At 43.3% G+C, this 21,522-nt stretch overlaps 1 protein-coding gene across 1 annotated transcript; it reads right to left on the bottom strand.

Moving 5' to 3' along the window:
- Window positions 1-9,226: 9,226 nt before the first annotated feature.
- Window positions 9,227-10,048, bottom strand: LOC143774684 (olfactory receptor 1468-like). Its single transcript, XM_077262437.1, has one exon. It carries the CDS (start codon window positions 10,046-10,048, stop codon window positions 9,227-9,229), a length of 822 nt encoding a protein of 273 aa, XP_077118552.1.
- Between the last annotated feature and the right edge of the window lie 11,474 nt (window positions 10,049-21,522).

A 21,522-nucleotide genomic window follows, 5' to 3' on the forward strand; every position in this document is an offset into this window, starting at 1 on the left:
TATGACTCGTTCAGCGCCATTTTTCAGCCAATGAAGGAGGACGCAGAGTGTGGGCAGAGCGATTACATAAGTCTCGGTCCCCACCATCTTACAGAAGGGCATGACAGTGATTGGCTTGCTTTCTGCTGCGTCACAGGGGCTATAAAGGGGTGTGCACGCCGACCGCCATCTTACTTCTGCCGATCGTAGCATAGGGAGAGGTTGCTGCAGCTTCATCAGAAGAAGGGATACAGTTAGGGAGGGAAGATTAACCCCCAAACCGCTTGTGCTGTAGCGATTTCCACTGTCCAACACCACCTTTGTTTTGCAGCGACAGTGGAGGCTAGATTTCTGTGCATCAGCTCTGTAGCTTATTAGGCTGCCTTATAAGGCTCCCTGATAGCTGCATTGCTGTTTGCACACTGCTGTGACAGTCAGCCATTGTCTGCTCAGGGAACTCTCCTGGACGAGGTGGCGGATGAAGAGGAGGAGGAGGAGGATGATGGGGATGAATATTTATGGGAGGAAGATGCTTCTCAGGGGGCATTAGAAACTGGTGGTGTTGCAAGGTCAGGTACAGGGTTTTTGCGGGACACAAGTGATGTTGATTTGCAAGAAAGTGCTCCTCTACCAAGCACAAGCAGTGAATTGACACCTGGAACATTGGCCCACATGGCTGAGTATGCCTTGCATATCCTAAAAAGGGACCCCCGCATTATCAAAATGATGACTAGTGTTGAGCATTCCGATACCGCAAGTATCGGGTATCGGCCGATACTTGCGGGTATCGGAATTCCGATACCGAGATCCGATACTTTTGTGGTATCGGGTATCGGTATCGAAACAACATTAATGTAATAATGTGTAAAAGAAAGAATTAAAATAAAAAATATTGCTATACTCACCTCTCCGACGCAGCCTGGACCTCACGGAGGGAACCGGCAGCGTTCTTTGCTTAAAATTTGCGCGTTTACTTCCTTCCGTGAAGTCCCGGCTTGTGATTGGTCGCGTGCCGCCCATGTGGCCGCGACGCGACCAATCACAGCAAGCCGTGATGTAATTTCAGGTCCTTCAGGATTTTAAAACTACGTTCTGGCTTGTGATTGGTCGCGTCACGGTCACATGGGCGACGCGACCAATCACAAGCCAGAACGTAATTTTAAAATCCTGAAGGACCTGAAATTACATCATGGCTTGCTGTGATTGGTCGCTTCGCGGCCACATGGGCGGCACGCGACCAATCACAAGCCGGGACTTCACGGAAGGAAGTAAACGCGCGAATTTTAAGCAAAGAACGCTGCCGGTTCCCTCCATGAGGTGCAGGCTGCGTCGGAGAGGTGAGTATAGCAATATTTTTTATTTTAATTCTTTCTTTTACACATTAATATGGATCCCAGGGCCTGAAGGAGAGTTTCCTCTCCTTCAGACCCTGGGAACCATCAGGGATACCGTCCGATACTTGAGTCCCATTGACTTGTATTGGTATCGGGTATCGGTATCGGATTGGATCCGATACTTTGCCGGTATCGGCCGATACTTTCCGATACCGATACTTTCAAGTATCGGACGGTATCGCTCAACACTAATGATGACAGATGACAATTACTGGTTGGCCTGCCTCCTGGATCCATGATATAAAGGAAAATAACAAAATATCATGCCACATGAGAACCTTTAGCAAATATTGGCAACCAAACAAGCAACTCTTGTAGACCATTTGGTTCAGGCATTCCCAGCACACAGTGGCGGTGATGGTTCTCACAGGAGCCGTAGGGTGCAACATGGCAGAGGTGTTAGAGGTGCACAAATCTGAAGTGGCGTTGGACAGAGGGGTTTTATGACCAGGTTGTGGAGTGATTTTGCAATGACCACTAACATGACAGGTACTGCTGCATCAATTCAAAGTGACAGGAGACAGCATTTGTCCAGTATGGTTATGAACTACTTTTCCTCCCATATCGATGTTCTCCCTCACAGGTCATTCCCCTTTGATTACTGGGCATCTAAAATAGACACCTGGCCTGAATTGGCAGAATATGCATTACAGGAGCTCGCTTGCCCTGCTGCTAGTGTGCTATCAGAAAGAGTCTTCAGTGCTGCTGGTTCAATACTGACCGAAAAAAGGACACGTCTGGCTTTCTCGAAATGATGATGATCTAACCTTCATTAAAATGAACCAATCATGGATTTCAAAAAATTTTGCCCCACCTTCCCCTGCTGACACGTAGCTTGCCTGAAAAATGTCTTGCTTTTCGTCTCCTCTTACTGACTTCTCCAATTCCTCCATTTGCAGCTGCTGAATGTCCACCATAGGCCATTTTTATACCTCCTTAAATGGGCTGTCTCCCCCCACAGGACTGTGGTCACCACCTGGCGCAAGCACCCGTGCGAGTGCCGTTTGCCTGGACAGGTGGGTGTGCCCACTCTTGGCCGACGGCACTGGCACAGGGTCCCTCATAGTACAATGAAGTGTCTCTGATGGTGGCGGTGCACAACCAATGTCAGACACACCGTCGTAATATGAGGGGCCCTGTGCCAGTACCGCCGCCCATGAGAGAGTGTTCCCCCCAGCTCGAATAGTGCTCTACCAGTTGCAATACTTACCTCTCCCTGCACCACCACTGTGTAGTCTGTGCTGTTAAATCCTTCAATGGTACTGCCAATACAAATTTGTTGAAATAATAGATGACAGTTAAAATATACAGGGGCCCTGGCCTCCATTTTGACCAGTTAATACTTTGCGCCTACTACCACTGTCTGCTACTCAGCAGAGGAGCCCACCCCTGTACCTAGCTATGCCACCTGTTTATTTATGAACACTTTTTTGGCAGACATTTAGCCTGTTTTATTATTTGGGCCTACTAATTGTGTGTGCCACACATTACAGTTGTCTTCCATTGAACAAGGCAATGCCACCTGTTTAGTCCTGGTACCAATTTTGAACTGCATTTAGCCCACTTTATTATTTGGGCCTACTAACTGTGTCTGCCGCTCATTACAGATGTCCTCCACTGAACAAAGCAATGCCGCCTGTTTAGTCCTGGTTTCAATTTTGAACTGCATTTAGCTCACTTTATTATTTGGGCCTACTAACTGTGTCTGCTGCTCATTACAGTTGTCCTCCACTGAACAAATCAATGCCGCCTGTTTAGTCCTGTTACCAAATTTGAACTGCACTTAGCCCACTTTATTATTTGGGCCTACTAACAGTGTCTGCCGCTCATTACAGTTGTCCTCCACTTAACAAAGCAATGCTGCCTGTTTAGTCCTGGTACCAATTTTGAACTGCATTTAGCCCACTTTATTATTTGGGCCTATATCTGTGTTTCCTCCTCATCCTGCCCATTGCCCAGCCACTGCTAGAAGAGTCTGCTGGTACATTGACCCAGACCACTACATTCCCCTTGCACTCTACACAGCCAGAATCTGACCCTGTGAAAGTCAGATTCCCCTTCTCGCATTCTATACCACCTTACACGGGGACAAAGAGGAAGGTGCAGATGAAAGTGCAGGTTCCTTCATCAACTGGGGGGACATACTCATTGGAGCATCACTGGCACAGGGCCCCTCATAGTATGCAAAAGTGTCTCTGCCGGTGGGAGGCGCCACCCGCCGTCAAACACACTGCCGTACTATGAGGGGCCCTGTGCCAGTGCCAATGCTAACATGTGGGCCCCCCTGCTTGCTCAGGATCACAGCACTTGCAAAGTTGAAATACTTACCTCTCCCTGCTCCACCGCCATGATATATTCCGTGTTTCCTGGGCCCACGAAAATCTTGAGCCAGCCCTACCCCCCCACAACTTTAGCCAAATGACCCCCAGTTTTCAATGCCTAACTATTATTATAAAGTAAATTAAGATTGACAAGCTTCAGTAATAAGAATTTATGTTTTTGGCATTAAAATGGGCACTGTAGGTGTTTTCCTGTCCTCCACTCACTGCCGACTTTGATTCTCCATTGACTTGCATTGGGTTTCGTGTTTCGATTGGCCCCCGACTTTTTGCAATAATCGGCAGATTTCACCCCACCCGTCTTTTCAGAAAGTGGGGTTTCGCGAAACCCGACTTGATCCCCAAAAAATAAAAGTCGCTCAACTCTACTCATTACCTATATTAAAGAAAACTGTCTTTCATAGTCACCTTTATAAAAGACTCCTGTCCACAGACTCAATTAATAAGTCAGACTCAACCTCTACAACATGGGCAAGACCAAGGAGCTTTATTAGAATGTGAGGCGCAAGATCATAGACCTGAATAAAGCTGGTACTGGCTACAAAACCATAAGTAAGACATTGGGTGAGAAGGAGACAACTGTTGGTGCAATATTAAGAAAATGGAAAAAGCACAAAATGTCAATCGACATCGATCTGGGGCACCATGCAAAATTTCACCTCCTGGGATATCCTTGATCATGAGTAAGGTGAGAGATAATCCTAAAACTACATGGATGGGGGAACTTGTTAATGATCTCAAGGCAGCTGGGACCACAGTCACCAAGAAAACCATTTGTAACACATTACACCGTAAAGGTTTAATATCCTTCAGTACCCACAAGGTCCCCCTGCTCAAGAAGGCATATGTTCAGGCCCTTCAGAAGTTTGCCAATGAACACCTAGATGATTCTGTGAGTGATTGAGAGATGGTACTGTGGTCAAATGCGGCAAAAATTAAGGTCTTTGGAATCAGCTCAACTCATCGTGTTTGGAGGAAAAGAAATGCTGCCTATGACCCAAAGAAAACCGTCCCCACTGTCAAACATGGAGGCTGAAGCATTATATTTTTGGGGTGTTTCTGTGCTAAGGGCACAGGAATAACCTCCTTAACTCCACCAGGACATTAAAATTAGGTCATGACTGGGTCTTCCAGCAAGACAATGACCCAAAACATACAACCAAGACAACAAAGGAGTGGCTCAAAAAGAAGCACTTCAAGGTCATGGAGTGGCCTAGCCAATCTCCAGATCTTAATACCATAGAAAAATTATGGAGGGAGTTGATGCTCCGAGTTGCCAAGCAATAGCCTAAAAATCTTAATGATTTAGAGGTGATCTTCAAAGAGGAGTGGACCAAAATCCCTCCTGACATGTGCGCAAACCTCATCAACTACAAAAAATGTCTGACTGCTGAGCTTGCCAACAAGGGTTTTGCCACCAAGTATTAAGTCTTGTTTTCTAGAGGGACAAAATACTTATTTCTCACTGCAAATTGCAAATAAATGTATATAATGTATACAATGTGATTTTATGGATTTTATGTTTGATATTCTATCTCTCAGTGTTAAAATTAACCTACCCTTAAAAATTTTAGACTGTTCATGTCTTTGTCAGTCAGTAAACTTACAAAATCAGCAATGGTTCAAATACTTATTTCCATCACTGTATAGGATTAGTAATTGATAGGTGTCACTGGACAATACAAAGGTGACATCAACCCCACAAATATGAACCCCACTTGCCATCACCACAGAGAAAAAGGGAAGAAATTGTTAATGCGCCAGAATTGGCACATCTAATCGATGCACCTTTTCTGGTGTCGCTGTAGGCTGCTATTTTTAGGCTGGGGGTGTCAATATCCCTGGCCCTTTATCAGCCTGAGAATACCAGCCCCAATCTGTCTGCTATAGGTTGGATGGTTGTCAAAAATGGGGGGAACCCACGTGGATCACTTTAATTTATTTACATAATTAAAAAAATACAGTGTGGCGACCCATCTGTTCTTGATAACCAGGCTTGCTAAAGATGACAGCTGAGGGTTGCAGCCTGCAGCTGTCAGTTTTATCTGGCTGGTTATCAAAAATACAGGGGCGCCCCATGTCATTTAAAAAAAATGTATTTATCGTGCATGTGAATGAATACTCACATCATCCTAAGTCTGCTCTCTCTGATACCAGTTGAATACTACGTTCAACCTTTCCCCCTGCTAGCGCTGATTGTGGCGTGAGCAAGGGACAGTGATCTGAGCTGTCTTCAGCTCCTGGCTTGGGGAACAGTACACAGAGTACAGCTGATTCTCAGGCATCGGTATGTGTCATACTGATACAGAACACAGTTGCCACAAGTATTAAACACACATACACAGATATCTCCGGTACTGGTTGTTCCAGAGCCCCAAAGCTAAACAACAATCTTGGCTTCACAGGTGGATGTGACTTTTTATATGCTCCAATATTGATGTATTTCAGTATAATTAACAAGTGATCAGATGATCATAGTATAAATTTATCTGAATTGCACAAAAAAATAAAAAACAAGTTTTAAAAAATCTACAGTATAGAAAGTGGCGCCAAGTGTCACAAATGCTAATACCCTGCAGTGAAACCAACAATTTCCCAAGAAAATAAATTGTGCAATAAAGGTTCAGTATCATATATATACACACTAACGTGTATATAGGTTCGCGCTGGAAAAAAGCCGGCACATCAGCCAAATAAATGTCCACAAAAATGGAAATTCCAGCAAACACCAGTCCAGAAAGGCATTAAAATATAAAATAGCTCAGACGGCAAGTTTTCGTCCAGGAATTTCTTTGGTCAAAACTTAGTCCAATAATTAACAAAGCTAGTGGCTGCCCCGGCCGGTAGCAGCCACTACTCACCAGATTGCAAGTGGAAGCGGGGTCCAGCTACGCAGACGCCACATGTGATACGAGGATGGACCATCCCTGAAGAAGGAGACAGTTGTCTCCGAAACGCGTAGGATAGAGGTTCTTACCGCACTCCGTACACATCACCGGGCTGCAGCGGTGGTCATGTGGGCGATTACGTCACACAGGTCTGGCAGACCAGCCGGACGTACCGCTCGTATCACACGCGGAAAGAAATTCCTGGACGAAAACTCGCCGTTGCCTGACAGGGCTACCGGACTTGCTTCCTGCATTATTCCTACACGGCGGGTGAGCTAAAAACACTTTCCCACTGTTATTTGGAAGCATTGTTTATGAAATAATTGACTATTCTTGCCTTATATCTGAGCTATTTTATATTTTAATGCCTATCTGGACTGGTGTTTGCTGGAATTTCCATTTTTGTGGACATTTATTTGGCTGATGTGCCGGCTTTTTTCCAGCACGAACCTATATACACGTTAGTGTGTATATATATGATACTGAAGTTTTAAAAAATATTTAAATAAAACGAAGCTAGCATCACTCCACTTTTCTCACTAAAAATAACTATTTCATAATAAAAGAATAAACATATTCGTATAGTTGTCAGTAAAAGCCAGATTTATTAAAAAAAAAAAAATTCCCACTTTGATAAATTTTGTAAAAATAACAGCACAATGAAACTTCAGAATTATTGATTTTTGGGTGCTGTACATTTTGTAAAGAATTGCAAAGCCTTGCACATCTTAATTGACCAAAAAAGTTCAGACATATGCATGAAAAAATGGTGAAACTATTTTTATTCAAAATTTCATATTTTTGTTTCACCACTGAAATAAAAAATATATTTTTATTATTTTCATTATTGTGCTGACCTGAATCATATACTGTTAGGTAATTTTTAGTACAAAATTAATAGAAAAAATACATAAAACAAAAACATACATATATTTTTTACCTTGCTTTCCAGTAAATCATATTTATAAAACTTAATAGAAAAGAACGGATGCCAAAGATTATTAAATAAAAGTCCAATAAATGAAACCTCTTCCTGCAAATTGGCGTTCATCTGGTTTGGAAGTTGTTTTCCCCAATAAAGCAAAGTTGTGGCATCTGCTAAGTTTTTGACATTTACTAAGCTAAGCTCCTGCTCCATGTTTTGGGAGCCAATCTAGTTCCTATATCATGAGGGGCTTGGAAAGTTTAGCAGATTAAGGTTGCTCTTTTTATCAGCTGATCGACACAAGTGCTGGGTGTTGATGGGTTGCCATTGCAATCTGAAGTCTAGCAAAGGTCTTCATGTCTCGCCTATTATTTAGCCTATCTGATCCTTCCGGAGATGATGCCTGATGTTAGCCAGACACCAACAGATTTGTGCACGGTACTGGACGACATAAGTTGTACAGTGTATTATCAATGCTATCACTGGATGTTTTTAGTCAGCTAAGGCATCTGGACCAGTGGTTGTTTACTCAGTTTCTGCGGCGTCATTTGTCCAAAAAGTTGGGTTGCTCTGTTAAATAAAAAACCACAAAAACTGAACTTGAATTAAGTTGGTACACATGCAGCTCATAAACGCATGTTCACTTTGGCCATAAAGCATACAAAACCTACAAGAAGCACCTGCTGTATCTAAATAAATAAAATGTATTTAAATAACACAGGGTTCTTAGCAATACTATTTTTGAATAAAAATAAAATAAAAACAATCCCACCGAAGACAAGGTGACCCCGATCGGGAATGTCCCACACTGTCTAATATTAAAAATCTTCTCATGTGTCAGCATTGTCCTCAATGTGTGGATAAGGGCAGACAAAAGGACCGGGTTCTGACCTGTGGACACCAGTCTAGGGAAGCCTGTAAATGTTATTTCAAGCTCAGCAGAGAGGGAGGCCACACCCCGACCTGCACAGAATGCAAAAATATAAAGAAAAAAACATTTTTATGTTATTTCCTGAGCTGGAAATTACATATAAAGGCTTCCCTAGACTGTTGTCCACAGGTCGGGACCCGGTCCTTTTGTCTGCCCTTATTTACTGTTTAAATAACACAGGGTTCTTAGTAATACTGTTTTGATCAAAAATAGCATCAAAGGCATCCCACCACAACAAGGTGACCTGGTCCTATGCTGTCAAATATTAAAAACCTTACCATGTGTCAGAGTTGACCTCAATGTGTCAATAAGGGCAGACGAAAGGGAGGAAGGCCACACCCTGGTTTGCACAGAATGCAAGAATACAAAGAAAAAACACAAAAACTGAGCTTGGATTAAGGTGGTATACATGCAGCTCATAAACGCATGTTCACATTGGCCATAAAGCATATAACAACTACAAGAAATAAAATAAACAAAAACCCTGCTGTAACAAAATAAGTAAAAATCAAAAACACATTTAAATAGCACAGGGTTCTTAGTAATTCTGTTTTTGATCAAAAATAGCATAAAATCCATCCCACCGTCGACAAGGTGCCCTCATTGGGACAGTCCTAAGCTGTCTAATATTAAAAACCTTACCATGTGTCAGAGTTAACCGGGAAAATATGGAATAGATAGCTTAAATTCTACTGACAGTTCTGGCTTAAGCTCATGTCTACATTATCTTCCAGTATAATGTTTGTGATGCTTAATATATTATTGATAATTTACCAGGTCATCAACCTATGAAGTCCTTCCTGCACGGCTTTCCAAATGTCTGCATTTCTCAGACTGTATATAAGGGGGTTGACCAAAGGAGTAAACACAGTATATAGCAGAGAGAGGATCTTACTGATGGTAACTGTTTGTCTTTGTGCTGGGACAGCATAAACACTGAACATGGTCCAGTAGAATATGGAGACCACAGTGAGGTGGGAGCTACAGGTGGAGAAGGCTTTCTGTCTGCCGGTACTGGATGGGATCCTTAGAACTTCTAGAACTATATAAGTATAAGATATTACAATGATTACAGTTGGAATTAAGACAACTGTAAAACCTATTATGTAAACTTCCAGGCGAACAATGATGGTTTCAGAACAGGCAAGTTCTAGTAAAGGGAGAATGTCACAATATACATGGTCAATCATATTTCCGTCACAAAAGTTTAAGTTTGCCGTTGATATGTTGGAAATTAAGGTGAATAAAAATCCAAACAACCAACAAGTGATGGACAAGGTCACACAATATCCATCTGTCATAATAGAATTGTAATAAAGTGGTTTACAGATGGCCACATATCGGTCGTAAGACATCACTGTGAGAAGAAGACATTCAAATGTTTCCAAGGCACAGAAGAAATAAAGCTGAGTGATGCAACCAATATAAGTGATGGTCGCTCCATTATTCAATAGGATGTGGAGCATTTTAGGAACAATATCAGCTGCTAATGATATGTCACAGAAGGACAGTTGTGAGATGAAGAAGTACATTGGAGTGCGGAGGTTCTTGCTGAAGGACACCAGAATGATGATCAGTAGATTTCCACACATTGTCCCACAGAAAATCAGAAAGAAAAAACAGAAAAGTGAAATTCTTAAACCGTGGTCGACTTGAAATCCCACGAGGAAAAATTCTGTGATTTCGGTCAAATTGCTATCCTTCATTTAACGTGAAATAACAGGAAATGTATTATTTATGAATACATATATTGTTAAATATATATCATGTATATATGTATACACGTATACAAATATGTGTGATAGATATGAGCCGATAAGCCAAATTTATAATTCACCTGTAGATGTGGATTTTCCCTGGGAAATTTGTTTTGCAGAGAAGGGATTCTCTTCAAATATAACGTCCCATATTATGCTCCGATGTTTCACCAGATCATTGAACATAATAAACATAAGATTAAACATTTTTAAGACCCTTTTGCTCACCTTATCACTCAGCTGTTTGGCCCCTCCACTGCTTATTGTTACCAGTCCAGTGTTTGCTGCATCTTCTTATCATTGCTACAAGCTCTGAAATTTCCGAGCCTCTCACACCAAGTCTGGACTTCTGTCTCTAATGAGCCTGGAAGGGTTCTGCAGAATAGCGCAGAAGATTGCAAAAGCATGATGTCACAATATGCACATCGATGTTGTGTACACATGCACAAAACCGTCCCTGGTTTCATTAGTGCTAGAAGTGCCGGTTGAAGACCAGACAGGTGACGATGAGGAATGGAGAGGCTGGAGTTCTGAGTGGTGATGTAAGTAAAAGTCTCTTTTTTATTTTTTACCCTTTTGATGGCCCTTTACAGTTTAGATAAATTGTAGCCAGAGGATGAATCTGCACAAATTACGGCAACATCTGCATTTTGTAGAAAGTTAATTTTTAGACAATTTAATTCAAAATCCAGTGTACGAAAATATATTTGGTCATCTTTTATGATGCAAATAACAACAACATTGCACATTAAATATTAGGGATGAGTGCACCTCATGGAAATTCGAGTTCTGGTACCTGACCCGAACTTTATTCCAAATTTTGGTTCGGGTACTAGAACTGTACCCAAACTTGAACCAGAACCCCAGTGAAAACAGTCTCTCTCTCACTTCTATTAAATATCCATAATCAATATTTTCCTCTTGAAGGATAAACTCTTAGTTAACAGCAAAAATCTTGCTCATATTTACAGGACTTTTACCAACGCAATCTGTCTTACCATGCTGTTATCAGATTTTATTTTGCTCATAATATTAATGTTCAATTCAGTTTATTTCATTCTATTCATTAGAAATGACCCAGAGGAAAATGCCAGAGGATTAAGGCATCCAAATCACTGTGTGTGGAATTGAGGAATAAGAATATGAGAGCCACCGGATATTTATATATAAAATGAATGGCATGATGCCTGGTGTCAGGAGACTTTTGTCTCTAGAGTGGCCTTTGTTTCAGTAAATTAGAGGACATAAAAAAATTCCTTGAATAATGACTTGATTTTTCATTACCCTCTCAGTGCAGTAACCAGAGTCAAATGAATATCGATATATCAGAGATGAGTGAAATGATTCCATGCAAATCGAATATTTTTAATATGTTAGGAGTATGCTGAACCTGGAGAATATTACAAAATTGCAATTCTACTTATTTGCATTGACGTTATTTCACAAATTCCAGAAGTTTGCTTTAACTAGGGTGTACTTTGTGCATTTTTTGGCCTGGGGATCTTGTAGCTTTACATAGGCAGGTGCTATGGATGTCTGCTGACACACAGTGAGGTGAACTTCAAGAGTTAGTTAAGAGTTAAGGTTAATCTGCAAGGCTAAAAGCATTCCGAACCTTCCCGACAACTGCACTTAAAGCCATGCTGCTGAAAGGAAATTAACTGTATTCTTCCCGGTAACATGTAGGTTTCAGTTAAGGTTTGGTGCCAATGTGAGCACAGTCACTGCTTTGTGTATGGACAGTGGTGGCTGTAACGTCACCACCGGCGCTAAATGACAATCAGCCCTAATCCTGAGCTGTTGTCAGTCAGTGATGGGGGCGTAGTTACAGTCGTCACTTTCTAAACACAGAGCAGTGCCTTTATCCGCGTCAGCATCGCCCCCCCATGACTGAAATCCAAATGATACTGGGAGGAATAAAGTTAATTTCCTCCTATCAGTGAGGCTCAAAGTGACAGCTCTGGGCTGATTCATAATGCTGTTAATCCACAGATTACCGCCATATCTGCAGCGTTTTTTACCCGACAAGTTTCCTTTAAGAAGGAAGTGTCATGTACCATTGATAAACCCTGATAAAAGTTCCAGTCGGAAGCTGGGCGTGATTGTTCGTCTTTTTTCTTTGATATAATCTAAATAATGCTTGTACTTTAAAGGGAAATAGATATATCTAAACATTATAGCTATTTTTACTAATTTGTGATTGTTTTTAATACTCTAGATTAGAGATGAGCAAATATTTAAATATTCGGTTCGGATTGCGATCGCCGAATTTGCAATATTCGCTGAACATAACCGAACACCATTACAGTAAATGGGAGGCAAACTCATGTACAGCAACACCTGATAACATCCTCAAAAGCTGCCCAAACACATAAATGAGGGACAGACACCAGCAAAGTGGCCTCAATTCACCCACAGTACAGATTGTAGCATGGCACTACAGCAGCAGCCAGGGATGAGGAAAAATAGTAACATAGTAGCATAGCAAGGCCAAAAAAAGACATTTGTCCATCCAGTTAAGCCTATTTTCCATCAGAATAAATCCCCAGATCTACGTCCTTCTAAAGATCCTATTAACTGTAAGATACAATATTGTTACGCTCCAGGAAGACATCTAGGCCTCTCTTGAACCCCTCGACTGAGTTCGCCATCACCACCTCCTCAGGCAAGCAATTCCAGATTCTCACTGCCCTAACAGTAAAGAATCCTCTTCTATGTTGGTGGAAAAACCTTCTCTCCTCCAGAGGCAGAGAATGCCCCGTTGTGCCCGTCACCTTCCTTGGTATAAACAGATCCTTGGAGAGATATTTGTATTGTCCCCTTATATATATTTTAGAATTAAAACCAGAAGGATGTATACAGACTGTGCCCTGCTATCTGCCACCATCGCACTCTAACCAGCATGTCTATATTCTCCCTACAGGTATGTTCATGCACCCAGCTCTCCAGCCTGCTCTCCTGCCTTGTCTGTCTATGAAGTGCACATAGTACATCACCCAGCTTTCCACACAGAGTTTCCTCTGCTCCTAGCATACTCATGGTATGCCTTTCAGCTAACCCCAGCTTACCCTGTGTTATATATGATCTTGTTTACTCTGGCTTGATTGAATGCAACTGGTCCACCCTAAATTCTCGGACCAAGATGAGCAGAGACCACTCCTGTCTGCTTCACACCTGAATGCACTTAGTTGTACATATATTGCATATCTCAAGTCTGCAATGACTTTAGTCTGCAGTGTGATTCCTATAACTGTGTTCTAGAAGTGTGAAGATTAATTTGAGAATTAAAACTAGAATTGAACCAGAAGGGAACTGAAGGTAACTGGACACAGTCACTGTAAACAATGTTTTTGTTTGCTTTCACTCTCACCCCTATAACCCTTCACTTTCTGCAAACTCCCCTAATCCCTACTCCTAGTAAAGAACTGTTCATCTCTTCTTCAATCCTCCCCATCCATCTCACCTCCTCCTCTGAACTGTTCCTTAACATACAATCCTCTGTCTCCAAGCACAGACAGCCACATCATGCCCTCTCCTGCTCCCACCTTCTAACACTTTCTCTGCTCCTTCTCACTACTGGTGATATCTCTCCAAATCCTGGTCTGCTAGTCCTCCTCACCACATTCCCACAGTCAGTTCTACCTCCCACCCATACTCCATTACAAATTTTCGTAACCTTTCTAACCTTATACCCATTCGCCCAGCCCCCACTTCCCCAGTCCCACTAACAGGAGCTCTATGGAACACTTGCTCTGTCTGCAACAAGCTTTCCTACATACACAATCTTTTTGTTACTACCAAACTTTCCTTCCTTGCCATCACTGAAACCTGGCTCACCCCTTCTGACACAGCCTCTCCTGCTGCACTTTCCTTTGGTGACTTCTGTTGTGAATTCTGCTCTTGGGCTCCCTCCGGTGGTTATAAGTGGTAGCGCTGCTGTCTGTCCTTCACAGCAGTGATCAGGTGTGTCCACTTCGGACTGGGCTATTTAGTCTGCTTCACCCTTTAGTCAGTGCCAGTTGTTAATTGTTTCTGGAGGATTCACATCCCTTCCTGGTCTCTCCTGCTTGCTGTTCTTTTCAACAAAGATAAGTTCTGCTTGCTTTTGCAGCCCACATGTTGTGGGCTTTATTGTTCAGTGCATTTCATGTTTTTTCTTGTCCAGCTTAAGCCCTTCATGACCCAGCCTATTTTGGCCTTAATGACCTTGCCATTTTTTGCAATTCTGACCAGTGTCCCTTTATGAGGTAATAACTCAGGAACGCTTCAACGGATCCTAGCGGTCCTGAGATTGTTTTTTCGTGACATATTGGGCTTCATGATAGTGGTAAATTTAGGTCGATAATTTCTGAGTTTATTTGTGAAAAAAACAGAAATTTGGTGAAAATTTTGAAAATTTTGCAATTTTCACATTTTGAATTTTTATTCTGTTAAACCAGAGAGTTATGTGACACAAAATAGTTAATAAATAACATTTCCCACATGTCTACTTTACATCAGCACAATTTTGGAAACAATTTTTTTTTGCTAGTAAGTTATAAGGGTTAAAATTTGACCAGTGATTTCTCATTTTTACAACAAAATTTACAAAACCATTTTTTTTAGGGACCACCTCACATTTGAAGTCAGTTTGAGGGTTCTATATGGCTGAAAATACCCAAAAGTTACACCATTCTAAAAACTGCACCCCTCAAGGTGCTCAAAACCACATTCAAGAAGTTTATTAACCCTTCAGGTGTTTCACAGCAGCAGAAGCAACATGGAGGGACAAAATTAACATTTAACTTTTTAGTCACAAAAATGATCTTTTTGCAACAATTTTTTTAATTTTCCAAGGGTAAAAGGAGAAACTGGACCATGAATGTTGTTGTACAATTTGTCCTGAGTATTCTGATACCTAATATGTGGGGGTAAACCACTGTTTGGGCGCACGGCAGGGCTCGGAAGGGAAGGAGCGCCATTTGACTTTTTGAATGAAAAATTGGCTCCAATCTTTAGCGGACACCATGTCGCGTTTGGAGAGCCCCCATGTGCCTAAACATTGGAGCTCCCCCACAAGTGACCCCATTTTGGAAACTAGACCCCCCAAGGAACTTATCTAGATGCATAGTGAGCACTTTAAACCCTCAGGTGCTTCACAAATTGATCCGTAAAAATGAAAAAGTACTTTTTTTCACACAAAATTTGTTTTAGCCTCAATTTTTTCATTTTCACATGGGCAACAGGATAAAATGGATCCTAAAATTTGTTGGGCAATTTCTCCTGAGTACGCCGATACCTCATATGTGGGGGTAAACCACTGCTTGGGTGCACGGCAAGGCTCGGAAGGGAAGGCGCGCCATTTGACTTTTTAATGGAAAATTAGCTCCAATCGTTAGCGGACACCATGTCGCATTTGGAGAGCCCCTGTGTGCCTAAACATTGGAGCTCCCTTACAAGTGACCCCATTTTGGAAACTAGACCCCCCAAGGAACTAATCTAGATGCATAGTGAGCACTTAAAACCCCCAGGTGCTTCACAGAAGTTTATAACGCAGAGCCATGAAAATAAAAATTATTTTTCTTTCCTCAAAAATGATTTTTAGCCCGGAGTTTTTTATTTTCCCAAGGGTAATAGGAGAAATTGGACCCCAAATGTTGTTGTCCAGTTTGTCCTGAGTACGATGATACCCCATATGTGGGGGTAAACCACTGTTTGGGCGCACGGCAGGGCTCGGAAGGGAAGGCACGCCATTTGGCTTTTTGAATGGAAAATTAGCTTCAATCATTAGCGGACACCATGTCGCGTTTGGAGAGCCCCTGTGTGCCTAAACATTGGAGCTCCCGCACAAGTGACCCCATTTTGGAAACTAGACCTCCCAAGGAACTAATCTCGATGTGTGGTGAGCACTTTGAACCCCCAGGTGCTTCACAGAAGTTTATAACGCAGAGCCATGAAAATAAAAAATTATTTTTCTTTCCTCAAAAATGATTTTTAGCCCGGAGTTTTTTATTTTCCCAAGGGTAATAGGAGAAGCTGGACCCCAAATGTTGTTGTCCAGTTTGTCCTGAGTACGATGATACCCCATATGTGGGGGTAAACCACTGTTTGGGCGCACGGCAGGGCTTGGAAGGGAAGGCACGCCATTTGGCTTTTTGAATGGAAAATTAGCTTCAATCATTAGCGGACTGTTATGACCCCAATGGCAGAGGGTCTCAGAAATATTTACTAAGTCTGCAAACACAAAAACCAGCTCATAGGGCAGTGGTAACTGGGCTGACCATATATCTAATCCTAGCACCACAAATAACAGCAGCCGGGGAACGTGCCTACGTTGATTCTAGACGTCTCGCGCCAGCCGGAGAACTAACTAACTCTAGAAGGGAAAAGAAAGACCTTTCTTGCCTCCAGAGAAAAGACCCCAAAAGTTGGATACAAGCCCCCAACAAATAATAACGGTGAAGTAAGAGGAAAAGACAAATGTAAGAATGAGCTAGGTATTTAGCAAAGAGAGGCCCACTAGCTAATAGCAGAATATAGTAAGATAACTTATATGGTCAGCAAAAACCCTATCAAAAATATCCACGCTGGAAATTCAAGAACCCCCGAACCGTCTAACGGCCCGGGGGGAGAACACCAGCCCCCTAGAGCTTCCAGCAAGGTCAGGAATCACATTTAGTACAAGCTGGACAAAAATGAGAGCAAGCAAATAACCCAAAAAACAAAGAAGCAGGACTTAGCTTAATTTAGCACGAACCGGGACCAGCAGATAGGAGAAAACAGAAAGGATCTGATTACAACGATGCCAGACACTGGACTAAGGATCCAGGAAGTTTATATAGCAACACCCCTGGACTAACGGCCCAGGTGGGTGCAAACTGAGGGAAGAAACTCCCAGAGTAATATCACTAGTAACCACAAGAAGGAGCCAAAAAGTCTAATTCACAACAGCGGACACCATGTTGCGTTTGGAGAGCACCTGTGTGCCTAAGCATTGGAGCTCCCGCACAAGTGACCCCATTTTGGAAACTAGACCTCCCAAGGAACTAATCTCGATGTGTGGTGAGAACTTTGAACCCCCAAGTGCTTCACAGAAGTTTATAACGCAGAGCCATTGAAAATAAAAAAATATTTTTCTTTCCTCAAATAATTTTTTAGCCCACAATTTTTTATTTTTCCAAGGGTAACAGGAGAAATTGGACCCCAAAAGTTGTTGTGCAGTTTCTCCTGAGTACGCTGATACCCCATATGTGGGGGTAAACCACTGTTTTGGCACACGTCGGGGATCGGAAGGGAAGTAGTGACGTTTTGAAATGCAGACTTTAATGGAATGCTCTGCGGGCGTCACGTTGCGTTTGCAGAGCCCCTGATGTGCCTAAGCAGTAGGAACTCCCCACAAGTGACCCCACTTTTGGAAACTAGACCCCCAAGGGAACTTATCTAGATGTGCGGTGAGCACTTTGAACCCCCAAGTGCTTCACAGAAGTTTATAACGCAGAGCCGTGAAAATAATAAATGTGTTTTCTTTCCTCAAAAATATTTTTTTATCCCAGAATTTTTTAATTTTCCCAAGGGTAACAGGAAAAATTTGACCCCAAAAGTTGTTGTGCAGTTTCTCTTGAGTACGCTGATACCCCATATGTGGGAGTAAACCACTGTTTGGGCACATTTTGGGGCTCGGAAGGGAAGTAGTGACGATTTGGAATGCAGACTTTGATGGAATGGTCTGCGGGAATCATGTTACGTTTGCAGAGCACCTGATGTGCCTAAACAGTAGAAACACCCCATAACTGACCCCATTTTGGAAACTAGACCCCCTAAAGAACTTATCTAGATGTGTGGTGAGCACGTTCAACCCCCAAGTGCTTCACAGAAGGTTACAACGCAGAGCCGTGAAAATAAAAAATCATTTTTCTTTCCTCAAAAAAGATGTTTTAGCAAGCAATTGTTTATTTTCACAAGGGTAACAGGAGAAATTGGACCCCAATATTTGTTGCCCAGTTTGTTGTGAGTACGCTGTTACCTCATTTGTGGGGGTAAACCACTGTTTAGGCGCACGTCAGGGCTCGGAAGGGAAGTAGTGACATTTGAAATGCAGACTTTGATGGAATGTTCTGCGGGCGTCACATTGCATTTGCAGAGCCCCTTATGTTCCTAAACAGTAGAAACACCCCATAAGTGACCCCATTTTGGAAGCTAGACCCCAAAAGGATCTTATCTAGATGTGTGGTGAGCACTTTGAACCCCCAAGTGCTTCACATAAGTTTATAACACAGAGCCGTGAAAATAAAAAATAATTGTTCTTTCCTCAAAAATTATGTTTTAGCAAGTAATTTTTTATTTTTGCAAGGGTAACAGGAGAAATTGGACCCCAATAGTTGTTGCCCAGTTTGTCCTGAGTACGCTGGTATCCCATGTGTGGGGGTAAACCACTGTTTGGGCGCACGTCGGGGCTTGGAAGGGAGGGCACACCATTTGACTTTTTGAACACAAGATTGGCTGGAATCAATGGTGGCGCCGTGTTGCGTTTGGAGACCCCTGATGTGCCTAAACAGTGGAAACCCCTCAATTCTAACTTCAACACTAACCCCAACACACCCCTAACCCTAATCCCAACTGTAGCCATAACCCTAATCACAAACCTAACCCCAACACATCCCTAACCACAACCCTAACCCTAACACACCCGTAACCCTAATTCCAACCCTAACCCTAATCCTAACCCTAATCCCAACCCTACCCACAACTGTAACCCCAACACAACCCTAACCCTATCCTTAACCCTAACCACAAGCCTAATCTTAACCCTATTTCCAACCCTAGCCCTAATTCCAACCCTAAGGGTACCGTCTCACATAACGATTTACCAACGATCACGACCAGCGATACGACCTGGCCGTGATCGTTGGAAAGTCGTTGTGTGGTCGCTGGGGAGCTGTCACACAGACCGCTCTCCAGCGACCAACGATGCCAAGGTCCCGGGTAACCAGGGTAAACATCGGGTTACTAAGCACAGGGCCGCGCTTAGTAACCCGATGTTTACTGTGGTTAGCAGCGTAAAAGTAAAAAAAAAAAAAACGTACATACTCACATTTCGGTGTCCTTCAGGTCCCTTGCCGTCTGCTTCCCGCTCTGACTGAGTGCCGCCGTACAGTGAGAGAAGAGCGCAGCGGTGACGTCACTGCTGTGCTGTGCTCTCACTTTCCGGCCGGCAGACAGTCAGAGCGGGAAGCAGACGGCAAGAGACCTGAAGGACACCGAAATGTGAGTATGCACTGTTTGGTTTTTTTTACTTTTACGCTGGTAACCACGGTAAACATCGGGTTACTAAGCGCGGCCCTGCGCTTAGTAACCCGATGTTTACCCTGGTTACAAGCGAACGCATCGCTGGATCGCTGTCACACACAACGTTCCAGCGATGACAGCGGGAGATCCAGCGACGAAAGAAAGTTCCAAACAATCTGCTACGACGTACGATTCTCAGCAGGGTCCCTGATCGCTGCTGCGTGTCAGACACAGCGATATCGTATGGATATCGCTGGAACGTCACGGATCGTACCGTCGTAGCGATCAAAGTGCCACTGTGAGACGGTACCCTAACTCTAATTCCAACCCTAACCCTAAGGCTATGTGCCCACTTTGCGGATTCGTGTGAGATTTTTCCGCACCATTTTTGAAAAATCCGCAGGTAAAAGGCACTGCGTTTTACCGGCGGATTTACAGCGGATTTCCAGTGTTTTTTTGTGCGGATTTCACCTGCGGATTCCTATTGAGGAACAGGTGTAAAACGCTGCAGAATCCGCACAAAATTGACATGCTGCGGAAAATACAACACAGCGTTTCCGCACGGTATTTTCCGCACCATGGGCACAGCGGATTTGGTTTTCCATAGGTGTACATGGTACAGTAAACCTGATGGAAAACTGCTACGAATTCGAAGCGGCCAATCCGCTGCGGATCCGCGGCCAATCCGCTGCGGATCCGCGGCCAATCCGCTGCGGATTCGCAGCCAAATCCGCACTGTGTGCACATGCCGTAACCCTAACCCTAACCCTACCCCTAATTCTAACCCTAGTTCTAACCCTAACCCTAGTAGAAAAAGAAAAAAAATATATTTTATTTATTTTTATTATTGTCCCTACCTATGGGGGTGATAAAGGGGGGTCATTTACTATTTTTTTTATTTTGATCACTGTGATAGGCTATATCGCAGTGATCAAAATACATCTGAAATGAATCTGCCAGCCGGCAGATTCGGCGGGCGCAGTGCGCATGCGCCCGCCATTTTGGAAGATGGCGGCGCCCATGGAGAAGCCGGACGGACACCGGGAGGCCCGGTAAGTATGAAGGGGGGTGATCGGATCACGGGGGGGACCGGAGCACAGGGGGGGGACCGGAGCATGGGGGGAGCGGACAGGAGGATGGAGGAGCGGACAGGACGACTTAGGGGGGCGGACCACGTAACGAAGCACTGGGGAGGAGATCGGTGGGTGTGGGGGGGACAGATTAGGTTTTCCAGCCATGGCCGATGATATTGCAGCATCGGCCATGGCTGGATTGTAATATTTCACTGTTTTTTTGGGTGAAATATTACAAATCGCTCTGATTGGCAGTTTCACTTTCAACAGCCAATCAGAGCGATCGTAGCCATGAGGGGGTGAAGCCACCCCCCCCCCTGGGCTGAAGCACCACTCCCCCTGTTCCTGCAGATCGGGTGAAAGGGTTAACTCCAATTTCACCCGATCTGCAGGAACAGGGTGAAATTGGAGTTAACCCTTTCACCCGATCTGCAGGAGCGTGATCCCTCCATGACGCATACGCTGCATCACATCACAGGTCGGATTGGCACCGACTTTCATGACGCAGCGTATGCGTCAAAGGTCGGGAAGGGGTTAATCTGTGTAAGGATTTATGCAGCCAAGCTGGAATCTCTGAAGAGGCAGATATACCCTCCATGTCTTTAGTCGGATGTGGAGTTTTTGTATTTTCTGTGGTGGATATTTTCTAGTATTTTAATACTGACCGCATAGTTATCTGTCCTATCCTTCCTATTTACCTAGATTGGCCTCCTTTGCTAAATCCTGTTTTCAGTCTGTGTATGTTTTTTCCTCTCCTCTCACAGTCAATATTTGTGGGGGGCTGTCTATCCTTTGGGGATTTTTTCTGAGGCAAGATAGTTTTCCCTTTTCTATCTATAGGGTAATTAGTCCTCCGGCTGTGTCGAGGTGTCTAGTTGCGGTGTTAAGTTCAGGGTCTGCGTTCAGTACAGATACCACCGTCTCCAGAGTACGTCCCATGCTGCTCCTAGGCCACCAGATCATAACAGACTT

Source organism: Ranitomeya variabilis, chromosome 5 (genome assembly GCF_051348905.1).
Source record: "Ranitomeya variabilis isolate aRanVar5 chromosome 5, aRanVar5.hap1, whole genome shotgun sequence".
In the NCBI taxonomy this organism is placed as follows: domain Eukaryota; kingdom Metazoa; phylum Chordata; class Amphibia; order Anura; family Dendrobatidae; genus Ranitomeya; species Ranitomeya variabilis.

Coding starts and splice junctions, on each gene's coding strand:
- LOC143774684 (XM_077262437.1), bottom strand. CDS start 10,048: ATGTGTGGAAATCTACTGATCATCATTCTGGTGTCCTTCAGCAAGAAC.